The sequence below is a fragment of the Bidens hawaiensis genome, unplaced genomic scaffold, assembly GCF_021521415.1.
Source record: "Bidens hawaiensis isolate Kalapana, Puna unplaced genomic scaffold, B.hawaiensis_p1.1 tig00052221_1, whole genome shotgun sequence".
Lineage (NCBI taxonomy): Eukaryota > Viridiplantae > Streptophyta > Magnoliopsida > Asterales > Asteraceae > Bidens > Bidens hawaiensis.
In genome coordinates, this window is record NW_027499375.1 from 67031 (window position 1) to 83660 (window position 16630).

The 16630-nt window shown below is 34.1% G+C and overlaps 1 protein-coding gene across 1 annotated transcript; it reads right to left on the bottom strand.

The window, feature by feature from the left end:
• Positions 1 to 2397: 2397 nt before the first annotated feature.
• Positions 2398 to 16202, bottom strand: LOC143599462 (uncharacterized). Its single transcript, XM_077077414.1, has 32 exons — positions 15961 to 16202; positions 15699 to 15872; positions 15021 to 15110; positions 14061 to 14133; positions 13706 to 13839; positions 13196 to 13336; positions 12961 to 13118; positions 11044 to 11212; positions 10865 to 10963; positions 10688 to 10765; positions 10531 to 10590; positions 10285 to 10442; positions 9999 to 10200; positions 9783 to 9902; positions 9324 to 9379; positions 9108 to 9218; positions 8935 to 9033; positions 8734 to 8822; positions 8500 to 8648; positions 8257 to 8400; positions 8077 to 8181; positions 7877 to 7987; positions 7682 to 7789; positions 7488 to 7598; positions 7268 to 7404; positions 6784 to 7198; positions 6535 to 6642; positions 5603 to 5661; positions 5089 to 5473; positions 3621 to 5018; positions 2722 to 2920; positions 2398 to 2636 (listed from the first exon to the last, which is right to left on the bottom strand). Exons 1-32 carry the CDS (start codon positions 16066 to 16068, stop codon positions 2536 to 2538), a joined length of 5649 nt encoding a protein of 1882 aa, XP_076933529.1. The 5' UTR covers positions 16069 to 16202; the 3' UTR covers positions 2398 to 2535.
• Between the last annotated feature and the right edge of the window lie 428 nt (positions 16203 to 16630).

The window sequence follows — 16630 nt, forward strand, 5'->3', positions numbered from 1 at the left end:
ATATAATAACAGTAATTTATGAAATTTTTATAAATATTAATTAAAAAAAAGTTAAAAGCTAACACAATGATGTGGCCGCCTACTTGGGTTGCCTCGTACACAAAGATTATGACAATGTATGTGATAAACTCACTTCAATTTTCAATTGTATCTTCTTTTAGATAAGGATTGAAAGTCATATATCACACGTTTCATACGAGTTTGATTCTTTTTTGTTCATCATGATTTCTTTTTTTTTTTGTTTTTCTTTAACAGATAGTCGACGTCTAATGTCACACGTTTCATACGAGTTTAATTATTGTTTATGTTATAAATTATATATTTCAAATTTTTAGGAGTAAGTTGGTATATTTTCTTGACAAATTATCCTTATATATTATTATTGTTATTTTATATACCTTTTTTTATAGTTAGTAGTGGGCTTGAGTTACCCAATGTTGTCTGCAATCACGAATATATGAAATTATTTTGCCATTGAGTTACCCTGGGTAACCAGACTTTTATTTGTTAGTCGTCAAAAAAAAGTATTCAAAAAATAGGAATTCCATAAACCACCTTTTTCTTAACAAATAATTTTGACTTTTGACCCATCCACTATTTCATATTCGATACCACGGATGCTACAAAATGAGGAAGAAAAGATACTCGCTTTTACAAAGAATAAAATGATAGGAATAGAAATAAAACTTAATTAATTACTTGTAGATTTATAGATAACTATCAATTACACAATTATTCTATTCTTTCGTATTCAATATCAATTGTGCCCTTTTGTAGACACATTTAGGAATCAAAAGAAAAAAACTCATTTTTTTAATCAAAATTTTGCTTTAATTGGATTCTTTAAAACTTGTAAAATACAATCGTCATTGATTAAAATATTATCCAAACACAAGATGTTTATTTAACAAGTCAGACTAAACAACCCAAATTAAGCTTGTTCATTGGACATTTGGTATGTTTCTTTATAAAATAGCATCCAATTAGAATGTGATACCATCCCTAAAACAAAGTTCAAAATAAATAAAACCACGAAAACTTTTCTAAACAAACGTGACGTGAATGACAATTTGTAACATGATAAGAAAATAATCATGTTTTGGGTTGCTATATTTAATATATTTAATAAATGGGTCATGTTGGAACTGATACTCAAATAGGTTCCCGTTTACATGTCCCATTTTTTACAATCCACAATCCCTTTTGCATGTTTACAGCGAAATTCTTACCCATTACTCATTAATCCCTTTTGCCACATTAGATATTGGGTTAACCATATTTGTGTTACATGATTTTAAGTGTGTGTAGTTTAGGTTAAGGTTTAGTCAAGGAGTCATTAGGTATGTTGATTGATCATTGCATTTTGTATAATTTTATTAAAATGAAAACATCAATAGTTTTGACCTCTAATTTTAGTGCTAACACATCCATAATAATGCGTTGTCAACGGATTTTTACTCATTTTCTTTCAAATCTTACAAATGTCATACGTTTCCTAACATTTCCACATCAACACTCATTATACATCTATTTGTTATAATCACACCTTTTTTTTATAATAAAATCATACTTTGTTAACAAACAATTTTTTAAAAATTAACGCACTATGCTTAATAGATAATAGATAAAAAAATAGTGTAAAATTACATAAATCAACCTTTTTTAAAAATTAAAACATAAAATATTGCTTTTATTTATGTCACCAAAATATTACACTTATAAGTAATTTTAAATTTAAAAAAAATTGTAACGAACAAGTCATTAATACCCAGGGCCGTCTCCGAGAATTTAAATACCTTTGTCGAACCAAAATAAAAAGGCCCGTAGGCCTTAACGAAATTTTTTTATTCGCTAATGTACATGGATAAAATTTTTATCGACCGATTTTTTGTAAACATAAACCATTCTGAGTATGTAATTATCCTATAAACCATTGTAAATAACCTTACTCTAACACAAAAAAACATATATATGTAACATGTATAAGAGTTTGTGCCCCCAAAACTTTTGTGCTTTGGCCGATGGTGCGGCTAGCACACCCTCGGAGTCTCCCATGTTAATACCCAGACACGATCTATAGAAATCCACTCTATTTAAAACTAAAAACATGTTAAAAAACCCTAACTCGGGCCAACCTTTCTTATAACCCGCCCCTTGTCACGGACGGCAGCCAGGCCCGGGATGGAGATGTTATTACCTTTTTATCATTTCAGAATTTAGTTATCATTATGCTTGAACAGTGTGGGCATGGCATGGAAAACAATGACACATAATCCGTAATACAAGGAAAAGCATCATTTCACTTTACATTTCCGCCATTCACAAAAAGCATCTCTCTCTTAGACCACTCCAAACGCCACAGAATCCAATTCTCATGCACCACCATCATGTTTCACATACCAAAGTATCAACTATTATAATAATATCTATAAATAATATATCCTTCCTTCAAATAAATCTACAACAGTTACATGGTTCGTTCACCATTGATCAGTAATGATCCTCAAATCAATAAGACCGAAACTCAAAGTTAGATCACAAGCACCCTTCGGTCTGTAACAATCCCGGGTAAACATACGAAGTTATTTGCTTCAACGACTTCACTGTTTCTTCAAGAAAGACATGCCCTGTTGTTGCTGCATGCATGATAGCAATTCAAACTCAAATTCACAAACATATATAATAAGTCTAATAATATTAATAATAACAATTATAAAGTACCTGCAAACAATAATTTGATTTCCTTTGAGAAATCTTCAATCCGTCCCATTACCGGTCTTATACCGCAAACTTGTGAAACGCAGAATTCCAAATATAAACTTTTTTCAACTATTTGTAGCAGTAAGACGCAGACACTCTTTATTTCTGATGTCATCTTGTTGGTTTCACATAACTCCCTGACAACACTAATTCCTTGGTCCTGTTTTCCGAATAACAAAAACCCGTTATCAAACGACCCTTGTGAACTACTTGAGATGAGCTAAAACAAACTGTAGCTAGTTTAATAAACCAATTCAAGTCTTGAGCTTCACATACCGAGTTTGACTAACCAGCCCATTATTTACATGATCCAAATAATTTTTAATTATTGTAATAAATGTATAACTACATGATACATATTATTGTGTATAAAGTTTCAATTGTATGTAAATAAAATAATTAAATATCAAGTCAATAACAAAATAAAACAAGCTCGAGCTTGAAAATTATTAACCAGTCGCACTTGAACTTCATAAGCAATGTTTACAAAACCGGATCAGAGAGCGATCCGGTCGCCTTACTCGTTCATTAACCGGAAGGCGTCATAAATAATACAAAACTTTAAACTATATATGTATATATATAAAATATAAAAAGTACATAATGGTTTGGTTTGAATTTACCACTTTAATTATATAGTAATACATATAATAAGGATAAGACTCGAAACAAGCCATGCTCGAGCCAATCTAACTTTAATGAGTAGAACTCAAGCTTAGAAGATCTTAGGCTTGGCTCAGCTTGTTTACACCCCTAATTATGAGTTGACTCAAAGCCAACTTACAAATCAATAATAAGTGTAGTAATTCCTTAGTTACAAGTCAACGACTAAAATCAAGTTGTGATAGTAAACTGAGTACCTGTAAACCATGTAAGATATCAGGCATGGGCAGATCAGGAAAATGAGCCACATCAACAAACCCTAATTCCTCGGCTCGTTTAGCAGCAGCGGCAGCTTGCAGACACAAAAAACTTAAAAGATAAAACGCAATTCTGTAAACCTCAGCTGCGACCATATCCGAAAAGATTGTTTGATGAGGAACACCAATGTTTCCACCTGGCGTGTCTTTAACCACTACAAGTGCAGTGGATGATGATAACGTTTCAACAGAAGAAACAGAAAACCAACCGCTTTTGCTGTTTACAAGAGACGGTTTCTTGTCCCACTCAAACTCCCCTTTACGAACTGGATGGCAAAGTAACGAACCGACCCGATTGTGTTCTGCAAAACGCGGGCCTTTACTGATAAAAGATAGTAAACGAATACTCATTTCCCGTAACTGAGGATCCATTTCTTTCATTATTTTGCTCCACACGTTGTAATGTTTGGCTAGCACGCATATTAGCACGAGGGTGTGTTGCGTTTCCATAAGATCGGTCAAACTAAGTTGTTTTTTATGAGAACGCGCTCGTTTTTTTCGGTCAACAACATCGGGCGGGAAGTTTGGTGTGGTCAAACAATTAGAAACTAAATCTGATTTCTCCAATATAAAACAAGAAATGACATAATCGACCATATCGGGAAAAAACGAATGACTGTCTTTTAATGAGTAGATAATCATCGACAAGACAGCCGATCCGAGACCCCATACACGGCCAGGATTTTCGGTTTCCACCTTTTCAGACTCGTTTCCGTTTTCCAATAATACCCTTAAAGACGAGAAGAATCCGGTGTTAGCTAGTATCTCGGCACCTTCTTTCACATGTGAAAATGTCAAAAAAAGTTTTAGTATCACGGGAATCGAAGGTAGGTATGCTTTATCATGAAGCTTTTTAACAATAGTTTGCACGTGCAGATGGTTCTGGAGGATGGGGAACCATAAAGTAGGTGATTGGATGTGCTTCAGTAGTAAGTCGACTGTAGCTAACGAAAGGGTACAAAAGTCATTTGGTTCAATGAAGTTGCAGAGAATTGGTAGAAGCCTTAAATACAGATCTGATGTCTTGGATTCATTGTTGATTGATCCAATGGTTGAGAGAAGAAGTGTGAGTAAAAGCTTGATTGTGGGTTTAAGGTCAATAGATGACGGGGTTTTCAAGTCTTTTAACGTTTTTAAAGTGGACCCCACGGTTTTAATAACGAGTATCGAAGATGGTAAAGATTGTTTTTTCACAAATTTGATAAAATTGTGAAGTAACTCCACTTGAGCTGCAAGAAAGTCAAAGGTCAATGATTCTGTGGCTTGGTCAACAGACTGACATATGAGTTTAACACAAGAACTTATTAGTTGTTCAGAAAGTCCACCACCATTTGTAACCTTGAAAAAACAAAAGAAATAATATTACAAAAAAATGAAATAATTTTATTTTTTTTAAATGAGGACTTACATTTTCATCATACATAGGCAACATGGTAGCTAATGACTTCAAAGCAGAAAGTTTGCAACTACTGAGCAGCAACACAGAGTTGACTTCTTTCAAACAAGTCAACATTGTTTGTGCAACTGTTTTCGAGTCTTTGAATTCTGAAATATCCCATAAGTCTAAGCATAAATCCTTTTCTAGACGAGTGTGGTCGAATAATAAGACATCCTTATCATGAATTGACAAGTTACCGACATCTTTGGTCTTGTAACTTTCCAACAACGTGGATTCTAGAAGGAATTGAAACAGTTGTTTAAATAACTGATGCTCTAACTTACGGCCTTCGAATTCTCCATGCATGTGGTAATATAGTTCACTTAATATTAAACTCTTTAACTCCTTCCCTTCGCTGTCAAATGAAATATGCAACAAAGTACAATATGTTTCTTTTCAGTGCAAAAATAAACAGTTAAAAGCAGTTGGAGAACACTGTACTCACAGAAAACATGCTTAATGAGAGATATGACAGTAACTGTACCTGTAACCTTGTTGTCCATATTGAGTTACCAACTCAGAAAATGCAGGTAGATCAAGTAACTGCAATATGAAGAGAAGCTGTTACTTGACAACAATGTGTGTGTGTGTGTGTGTGCCGTGTTCTTTTCAGAACCAATAGTATGTTGAGAACCGCAAGAACTTGCATATGACGTACACACCTCGCCTCAATGAAAATGTAAAATTTAAAAAAAATATTTATTTATCTTCCCGTCCTTATTTGATTTAATCTATCCTGAATTTTAGAACAAAAAAATACGCACATGTGCATATTTGTGTGTGTGTGTGTGTGCATATGGTGTAAATGCAATTAAAATACTATCAATTATACAATTATAAATCTTAAAAATATTGAAATCTACATGAATTTTAGTCAAATTATATAATATATAGTACAAGAGTTGAATCGCCCTGGTTGCGGTGCGCGCATATAATGTATATATGTGTGGGGCTCGGGTGGGCAAAAGTGAAATTGCACTAACTTTGCCGTTATTTTACTAATTTCGTGAAAATAATGTTAAAAGTGACGGAAGGTTAATCAGGCATCATGCGGTGGCGTTGATGGCCGAAAGACAAAGGTACATGCACCAAGCAACAGGTGTCCCAATGGTTGAGTGTTATGTGTCTTATGTCCAAGGTTTGATGCAAAACTACTATCGAGCCGGGGGGTCTCACTGGAAGCAGCCTCTCTATTCTTACGGGGTAGAGGTAACCTCGACCCTCCCATAGCTTTGCTATTGGTGGGATTTACCGAGTACAACGACGACGATGATGATGTATACTACAAGAGTTGATATAGATCTCGCAGTTCTCAACATATAATTAGTTATGAAATGGACCCTTGTACACACACATGTGTGTACAGCTACAGCAAGACAGATATGATAAACCAAACAAACACGAAAAAGGACAAACCTTTTTTCCCAGGATGCTTATTTTCTTAACTAATGATACAGACAAACTCCCCGTGTGACCATTTCTTAACTTTGAAAAGGCTTGAGCAAAGAACATAGCAGCAGAAACCTGCAAATTTTCCATAATTAAGATAAGTTTTAACATAATATATCACCAACTGATATTACACTAAAGTGTGAATGCCTACCATAACTGAGACAAGTTTTAACATAATGATTTAGAAAATGTATTTACACTGAAGTGGAATACCTGTCCTTTAAGATACTTGTCATTGACATATTCACAGTAAACATATGACTTTATGAGGTTGTTCAGAACCGAGTTCTTGCACCAGCTAGATAGTATGTCTTTTGGACCATTTTCCGCCTTTTCACCATTACCAGCTTTCCCAGCAATGTCTTTTTTTATAATATCAGCGTGTGATAACCTGTTTTGCAAAAACATCTCAAGGGACATGATTTGCACAATGTCAGACTGACATTGATATCTGTATGATGAGATTAACGAGTCTGAACTCAAAAAATGCTGATCTTCAATACAGCTAGACAACTTCTTAAAAAAAATTCCCGGCTTCTTCAAATGGTCCAGAATATTAATGAACTGGGATGCTCCTTGCCATAATGCCATCAACAAGTCCAAAAAATTCAGCAGTATTTTGGGATGGCTGGTGATAAAATAAAAATAAGTTTTTAGAAATGGGACTGTTAAGTATCAGAATAATTAAAAGTAATACCTTTTTATCATTTCAGGGGATTTTTCAACATACAAACAAAGAGAATCAAGTATAGTTTCTCCCTTGGCTTCCACAGAGACAGAATTATCTTCAGTTGTACTATCCTTTAAGTCAACTAGTGCTACAAAAAAAGCAGGCTGCACAGTGAACAATCACATTAACTAACTTATTGATCGATTCTTTCACAAATTCAACAAACAAATAAATAAATAATGCAGACCTGGTAATATGCTGCTGAAGCAAGCATCTTAAACATATTGACAATGAGATCTTCATGTGAAAAAGATCGGTCGCTTATTATCATAATAATAGAATTCCTAAAATCTGCAATCTGATAAATCATGCATACAAGAGTTAGAATGGGTATAAATAATATAAATAACCAACTGGTGAAAAATATAAATGTGTTTTTACCTGTTTTTCATCCAGGCCAAAGCATGCATTTCCAGATAAGTATGGTTGTAACTCATCAGCTGTCAAGAGTAACATAGAGAGAGCACTCACAGCACCCAATTGGATCTTCTGTTTATAAAGTTAACTTTAAAAAATTAAACTAAGAAAACTAACTGTTTAATATTTTTAATACATTGTATATTTGTACTCCCTTACAGGATTTCTAAAGAATGATATAAGAGAAATGATAGCTGTAACCACAGGAATTGGTTTGGTTGAAGATGACATCACTGCTTGATGAAAAACTTGGTAGCCAGGTGAAGTATCCTAGAAATAAAGTAAGACTGAACATCAGTTTATACTCGCATTATTTACTAGAAAGTAACTATAAATTAAAACAATATATTCAAATGGACCTTAAAAATATCAGAAATCAAGCTGAAAATATCCAATACGGAGGAAATTGCTAGCTGTAATCCTTCAATTTCTGTTAGATCATACATGCGGCTGACATAAAGTTTCTGCGAGAAGTTGGCGAGATTATAATCTTTGACCAGAAGTCAACAAATGGGGTACAAAGAGAAATCAAAGCAAACCTCTAGTGTTGGTGTCGTTATACAAACGATGCGAAAAAGAGCATTGTGAACTGAAGAATCAGATAGCAATAAGTCACGAGCAACCTCTCCCGTTTTTGGAAAATGTGGGATCGACACAATGCATGTCTTCAAAAAGTCAAGCACCTAAAAGAATAATCAATAATTGCCTTAATGTGTAATGAAATGAGCAATTTAAGAAGCTTGTTAGTAATTTCTTAAAACGTGCCGATCCATCAGAAATACCTTCAATGTCACCTTCCAACGAGATTGTTTCGCTTTGTATTTCCAATATTCATGATTTAAAAGAATATACTGGATGCAGAAAACGGTAAGAGCCAATAAGAAGTCATTTTCTATCCCCCTCTCCAAAAACTGAATGGTGAACTCCAACACTGTAAAATTCATTTTTTTAACAATAAAGAAAACTGAAAAGTCAAAACGAAACGGTAACTGTTTGACTAAGGTCATGTAGCATGCCTGATACTGCAAGTGTGCATGAACTGTCATTATGCTCACAGTCGATAACTAGTAATTTAGCAAGTCTTCCAGAAAGCAACCAGGAGCCACTGGATCAAAAAAAACGCATCACATGTAAAGTCCAACATAAAGCAGGTTTAATATTATCCAATATAATGGGTGAAACACATGAGAACATCTTAACTAAAGTACTAAACACACCTTGATACTCCATCAGGGCCATTGTTAAAAAAATTCGTCCTTAAAGAAACATCAAAAATATTGGTCTTCAGAATAGTTGGAGTGACATGAGATGGGGAGCTACAATATAATAATGATAACAAAAATTAAGACCTAATAAGTACCAATGAACAGAAAAGAATTGGAAATCTTACCAGTTTAACATCATAGCTAGAATGTTAACACATCTTGACATCATTAATGCTCCACTAATGTTAGAAGAAAGATTCTTGATCAAAGTGCATATTATCTCGGCCACATTTAACCTTTATTAAAAAATAACGTAACACGAGATATTACCTTATAGATGACAAGTCAAATCTAATTAGACAACAAGAAAAAAATATGAGAAGGAAAGTTTGTTTATGTACCTAATATCTTCGCCATGAAATGTATCACCAATACTTGACAGAGAATGACACACAGCCTGTACATAAAACACGCGAGCTCACTGTAAAAGTACTTTTAGACTACTAGAAGCTTGCACAATGCTTGTATATATAGCGGTTTTGCAAATTGTTACTCAAAATCTCAACTAAAGTATAAATGTATTAAACAAATTCTACATGCCAATAGCCAATAAGGTTATCGATCTTAATGTCAAAACAATCAACCAAGAGTGATACCAAATATACTCTCAATTACAACATTTAGAACAAACTTTGTTTTATATCTGATCTATTTAAATAAAACATTCTTGAAATACTTTGTTTCTAGCTTTGGTATTGGCTACAATGTTTTCAAGAAACTGCAGAAGTTTTTTGGGCCATATTTTGGCAAATTAAGATAAAGATAAGTTTAAAGTTAAAGAAGACTACCGTATAGCTTACCTTGTTAAAAGTGACAAGTCGGCTGATCAAATCAAGGATAACAAGTACTTCTTTAGAACCATCAGGATACATTTCTTGTGCCACACGCAAAAGCAGCACTAGAACTCCAGATTGAGTGTACTTCATATAAAATAATGCAAAAGTAAGCATACACCAAGTAACAATACAGTATATATAGCCAATTACTAAAAAGTGAGCAAACTAATCAAAATTTACCTCCCAACGAACAAGGGCAGTGTTATCATCTACAAACTTTAACACATGACCTCGTGTATCCCTTGGTATCTGAAGACCTTCAAATCCAGGAACACCCAGTGGCAATCGAGTCTCAACAATTCTTGAGTTATTATCAATCCCAAGGTCGCCTCTTAACTCAACCAAAGTAGACAACCCAACAGATTTATCAAGAAAATTATACCTGTTCATAGTTTAAAAAGACATAACATGTATATGAAAACGATCATATTCTAAATAAACCAAAAAGGGCCATTTGGGTACTCACACACATTCTGCAGGCCACGCTCCTTCAGAGAGAGCTGATAATAAGCTAATAAGTTCCACAGTCCTGAACGGGAATTCACCTTCTAAGTTATAAAGCAGACAACGAATAGGACTGTCTATGAAACTGTCTCGGTCCCAAAACTGAACACAAAGAGATTCCTGTATCATTAAAGTCAACCAAGTCAAATAAACTTGCAATAAAATGGAATAATGAATCATAAACCACAAAAGGGGTTACTAGCCAAACCTCTCCTCGATAGATTTCTTCAAGAATATTCAATATCAGTTTGAGATTATTATCCTCTAACTGCAACAAAGAAGTCACTGTGAATATAAAAAATGCGCAACACAAACTACAGCATCTTTGTTAATTAACTGAATGCAATGCAAATGAAATCATTTACCTGAAGACTGATCTCATAGGATGCGATGAAAGCAGAAATGAATGTCCTCAAAACACTACGAGAACTCGCAATTGGACCCTAACAAAAACGGCATTGTAAGTTTTTATTAATTTACATGATGTTAATTAGTATAAGAACTTAAGTAGAGACAATAAGAAAAATGGGAGAATGCCCCACCTCTGAATCCTTCAGGAGATCACTGTGAAGAAATTCATCAAAATAATTTAATGATGCAGCGTTAATGGCTTGGCGAACATAACCCACATGATCGGCTTCCTGTAATATGAAACGAAAGTATGATTACGGTTTCCTGCAATCATTGTGGATAAAAGAACAACTGAAAACAGTTGGCGTACCATAATAATATTATTCTCTGGTTTTTCTGGAAGAGATGAAATGAGACATAGAAACACTGCCCAGGCCAAAATTAACGGGCCTGCTTCTTTCATCTCAAATGGGTCAAGACTAGAAATAATTGCATCCACTTCTTGAATATCACTTAAAGCAAAAGAAATACTTCCCTGACTGCAATGAATTTCAACATGAACTTTTTAAACAACTGAATATACATAGAAACACAATTCTAGTAGAAATATTTTAAAATATCAGCATGTTGATATGCTCTAAATTATACATTTTTTTAAAAACAATAACCCTGCAGTTTAGACATTTTTATTGATGGTAATGTCGAATTTGATACTTAATAGCTTCATATTTGCGTACAAGTATAGACCTACGTCAGATGATGAAACTAACGAACAATGTAGTAGCTCGTTTTGTTTTCTTGATTCCATGTTTATCACAGTAGATCCTTGTTACTACTTGCTTTGATGATACAAACCCTTGTGTACTAAAGTTATGACTTTTTCTAGGTTAACTCAAATTGGATTTGATTGTTGATGTCGCTTGCATGTGTTTGGGTAATGACTCTTTTAAGGTTAAATCACTTCTATTGTGAGTAGTGAATAGATATAGGATCTATAATGCAACAGAGACTCATTAATATTAAAAACAGTAGATTGTACCATGACAAGAGAACTTCTGCTTGAAATTAGGTTTATTGATAGTTAATCCAAATCACATGAGTAACTGCATAAAGGACAAATACCATAACTAAAAACCAATATCCTTTCTGTTTTTTTTTCTCGTACAAGTACCTTATTAATTTTTTGCACATAAAAAACCAACATACCTTTTGTTTTATCATAAAAGTCCCTTAACATGTTAAATATGAAATATATATATATATACACATATATATATGTGTGTGTGTGTGTAATATAACGATTGGATGAAATCATGAAAACATTTAATTCATCATCATCATCGTACTCAGTATATCCCACCAATAGCAAAGCTATGGTAGGGTCTGAGGAGGGTAAGATGTAGGCAGCCTTACCTCTACCCCATAGGGATAGAGAGGCTGCTTCCGGTGAGACCCCCGGCTCGAAAACATTTAATTCCAAACTACATTATATTAATGATAAAAAGCATTCGTTGATAAACTTTTAACAAGTTGAACCCGTTATGAGCTCAAACTCGAGCTTGAAAATACGACTCATGAGCTGAGCTCGAACCTTTAGAAAAAGAGCTCAAAACAAGCCGAACTCAAGCTTTAGAAAAAGAGCTCGAAAAGAGCCAAGCTCGAGCTCAAGCACTCCAAAGTCAAAACAAACCAAGCTAGAGTCTAGTCAAGCTCGGGTTTGACTTATCTACATCCGTATAAAAAGTTTAAAAATCACAAATTTGTTCACGTCTAACATGTGGAGAGACTTTTATGTGCAAAATAATGTTAAGGGACTTTTACAGAAAAAATAAAAAGTAGGTTTTCTATGTGCGAAAAATTGTGAAGAAACTTTTACGAGAAAAGAAAAACAGAAAGCATGTTGGTTTTTTATGGTATTTGCCCTGGCAAAAAAGGCCGTTCGGTGTAATTAATATATTAAGCATTTTCTGTCTGATTTGCAAGGACTAGCAACATGAGACCTCTGAGTTAGTCTCTCATGGGTAGAAGTTAGGTGAGGTTCTATGTAAACAAGTACAGATTCGGGATTCATAGTTATTTGACTCTGGTTTTTATGTTAGCTTAATTGACAAAATGAGAACGTTGATTCAATTTAAAACTACTAATAGTATTTAATTACTTCATAGATTTAAACTTGCATAATCCGTTGTTGCTAGACACGCATCACATGGTACAACAATAGCACAACATCTCAACATACTAAGCATTATGTGCTTTTAGAATTGAACCAGGGTTAAAAAGTTTGAACCTGAAAGGGGTCTCATCATGGACCATTTGAAGAATATTTTCAAGGTAAAGAGTTTCTATTAGAATAAGTAGCAGTTGTACTCTAGCATGATATATAGATTTCACAGCTTCAGTTGATATCGCCAGTTTGCCAAAGTTACAAGATCCAGATATCATCCTCTGCATTAAAAAAACCTCGAGTTACGTACCATACAAAAAAAGTATCAAAAAGCAGTAGATGTAGATAGAAAATATACCTCATAAAGCAAACACAAACTCTTCCACTGTTTACCATCACATGTACAAAATGATTCATAATAAGCAAGAAAAAGAATATCCAGAATCAAATTGTCTTCAATTAGCATCTCTTCAGCCCATAAAGTGAACACATCAACCTCCTGAAAAACACACAAAAAAAATTACTTCCTCTGCCCCAAAACAAATTCCCATTTATACTTCATCAATAAACTGCATTAACTGCATGTTCCTATAAACTGTATTGTTTCATAGGGTAAAACTAGCATCTAACCATTTATAATGTATCAATTGCACATGCCTAAAACTGATGCCTTGTCTAGTTTACACATTTTTTATAGGATGGATGATATAGAGACAAAACTAGCATCTAACTATTTGTACTGTATTAACTGCACCTTTCTAAAACTGTGTCTCGTCTAACTGACTAACTTCTGTATATTAACTATGAAAGATCCATATAAAAAGACATCAATGAGAGAAACAAACAAACCAGAAAAGTATAAATTTACCATGGTTTCAGGATAACTAGCAGACAATAGACTCTCGATAACAGACAATAATTTGATTTCCAACCCATCAGAAATCAGCTTCAGCACCATCTCCCGCACAGAAGAATCTGCTTTTGAGCCATCTTCAACATACACTGAACAACAAGGTGATCATAAAAAACAATGTATAACATAAAATACTACCTGTCATGTCTTAGAATCAGAAACAGGTAAATAGAAATAAAAAAAATTCACCCAAATGATTTATGTATAACGGATACAAGACAGTATACAAAAATAAATAGTTCAATAATATGCTTAAATGTATTTAAGTGAATAAATAAAGAATTAATAAAAACGGGGATTATGGACTTACATGATAGCATTAGAAGATGGCGGATACACTTCAACACACATTGTCGCTCAATGTAATATTGAATCATGACATTCTGGGCAATGGATAAAAAATTTGAAAAATCAGGCATATCAAAGTCAAATTGTTACTTTAGATAAAGCTGCTTGAGTCATTGATCATGTTAACTATTTTTTTGCAAACTACTTAAACAAGATAGGAAAGGTTTCCTAAATGTTTGCTTCTATTAGCATTGCAGACAGCATCTACAAGCATATTCACAGTGTTTGTTTTGTTGCCAGTTTATGAAGATTGTTATCTAATTATTTGAATCCCCAACTTGAGGATTGCAAAAGAAAGAAGTAAGTTATAACTGAGTTGGCATCATAATCAGTGTAGACCCAGCTAATATACTCTATGTATGCAAGGTAACCCTTCGTTGGTTATTATGTGTTCACCCAAAAAAACTATAGAGCAAGCAAAGCACATTTTGGATAGGACGTTGTGACCACTTCTGGGTAGTACAAGTAAATATCAAAGCCTTAAGGTTTGATTTGAATTCTTTGAATTGTTATACCCTAACTTACAAAATTAAAAATACAGGAGTGCACACATGTACCTAGTGAAGCACCAGTACCACCATTTAAAAAATTCCTTTAAAGTGCTATCTTATTACCCATTAAAAATCCAAATGAGAAGATATATAGAAACACGAAACAGTAACAGCAAACTCACCATTTTAATTCTACATATTAAAATGTCAAGTGATGAAGATATGCACATCCCCTCTATCTAACAACATCGTTTGATAAACAAAAATGCCAAAATTTAGTGGCTGTCATGCATTGCTCAATAAGGGATGTAAGTTATTCCCTAAACTCCTACAAGGCTACAACCATACTATGCCAAAGTTTACTACCTTTCTATGTGCATGTTCCTGACTTGGTAGTTCAAATATAACATGAAGAAGAATAAAAAACTAACCAAATGAAGTGGCTCGAGAGCTGCAATATCAGACGTGTCACCTTCACATGACCTTTCAACGAGTATATAAGATTGCACCTCATCCAAACCCTACAGCATATACAAGTTCATATAACTTTCTTATCAGATTCTAACATTACAATGACAGTTGTGAAGTATAAAGTCCTATAAGACGACTTAAAAGATAACATGTATCATTAATCCTTTATTTGTTTAGAAACCCAAACCAGATATATAATTCATCCAAATATTCATAAAACCAGCACAATTATAGTTCTAGTGCAATTTTCAACACAAATACTCCTAAGTCCTAATGGCTAAAAGGACATTGAAGTAAAACTTAAAACCTTAAAAGACATATGTTTGACCTGTGTAGCCCAAGGTTATTACGTAAGGATACATGTGAGTAATGCACAAGCATCTTGATTGCACATAATACTATCATCTTGGTTGCACATAATACTATCACTAGAACTTTGCATATTCATATTTGATTTAGATCATAACAGAGCCATGTTTTTTTTTTCTGATATGTTTCATTTTTATTTCAGCACAATCTAATATGTCATCTAATCAATTGTATAACATAAATTCAGTAATTCACAATAGCAATGTAGAATAATCATAACTAGGTTAACTAAAGAAAAACAATTAACAAAATGTATCAGCTAAACTGACCAATGAGGAACTAATCTTCAGTGCCAGCTCTTTAAACTCGGCCTGCACGGTCAACCAGTGTTCGCCAATTTGAACGTGTTGAGAATCCAACGCCTCTTTGGACTTCTGATTAGGCAGCTTAAACATCGATACAGAGTTCAATAACCACAAGCGGTTTTCCTTCAACTTATTCGCCTGAAACACACACATTCAACTCGATCAATTGAAACGAAGTACGGAGATTACAATAAACTGAAATTTGAAAATAATAAGCGAAATTTACCAGAGAAATTGGGAGTTCGGATGACGGAGGAAGGTTCTCGAGATCTGTGAGTAGGTCTGTGAAGGGGTCCCACCATAATGAGGCTTCGACGGACTTGGTCGTCGCCATTGGAGGTAGCTTGAAGCTCGATTAACGAATGGAATGACGTGAAGAAACAAACCCTAGCGCTGAAGTTTGGGGTTTTGAGAGGGTTTGTGCGGTGGATAGCCCGCGCTTTTGTGCTTATTATGGTTTTGCTTCAACAATGGCCCTTAATAATATTATGATTTCCTCCTACAAAGGCTAGTAATGAATATTTTTAACGGGTGTTTCGTTGAGTGGAATTGTTTGCTTAATTTGCGGCGGGAAGTCGTTCGTATCGGTGAAACCTGTGTTGCGACGGTCGGCGGAGACACGGTTAGAATCGGTTTGTGTTGCGACAATGATGCAATGCGTGTTGCGGCGAGGGATGGGGCATGGACCCGGTTGGTATGGGTTCGATTCGTTAATGTATCGATTTTGTACATATTTAAAAAACTTGTGGGGTTGTTTGTGTTACGTAATACGGTTGGGGATTATCTTATTACAAAGTTTAGGTTAATTGTGTAATTAATAGAACTTGAGAGTTACTTTATAAAAAAGTTGTGAGTTTAACTGTGCAACTAAGTGAAAGTCGTAGGGTGTTGTATGT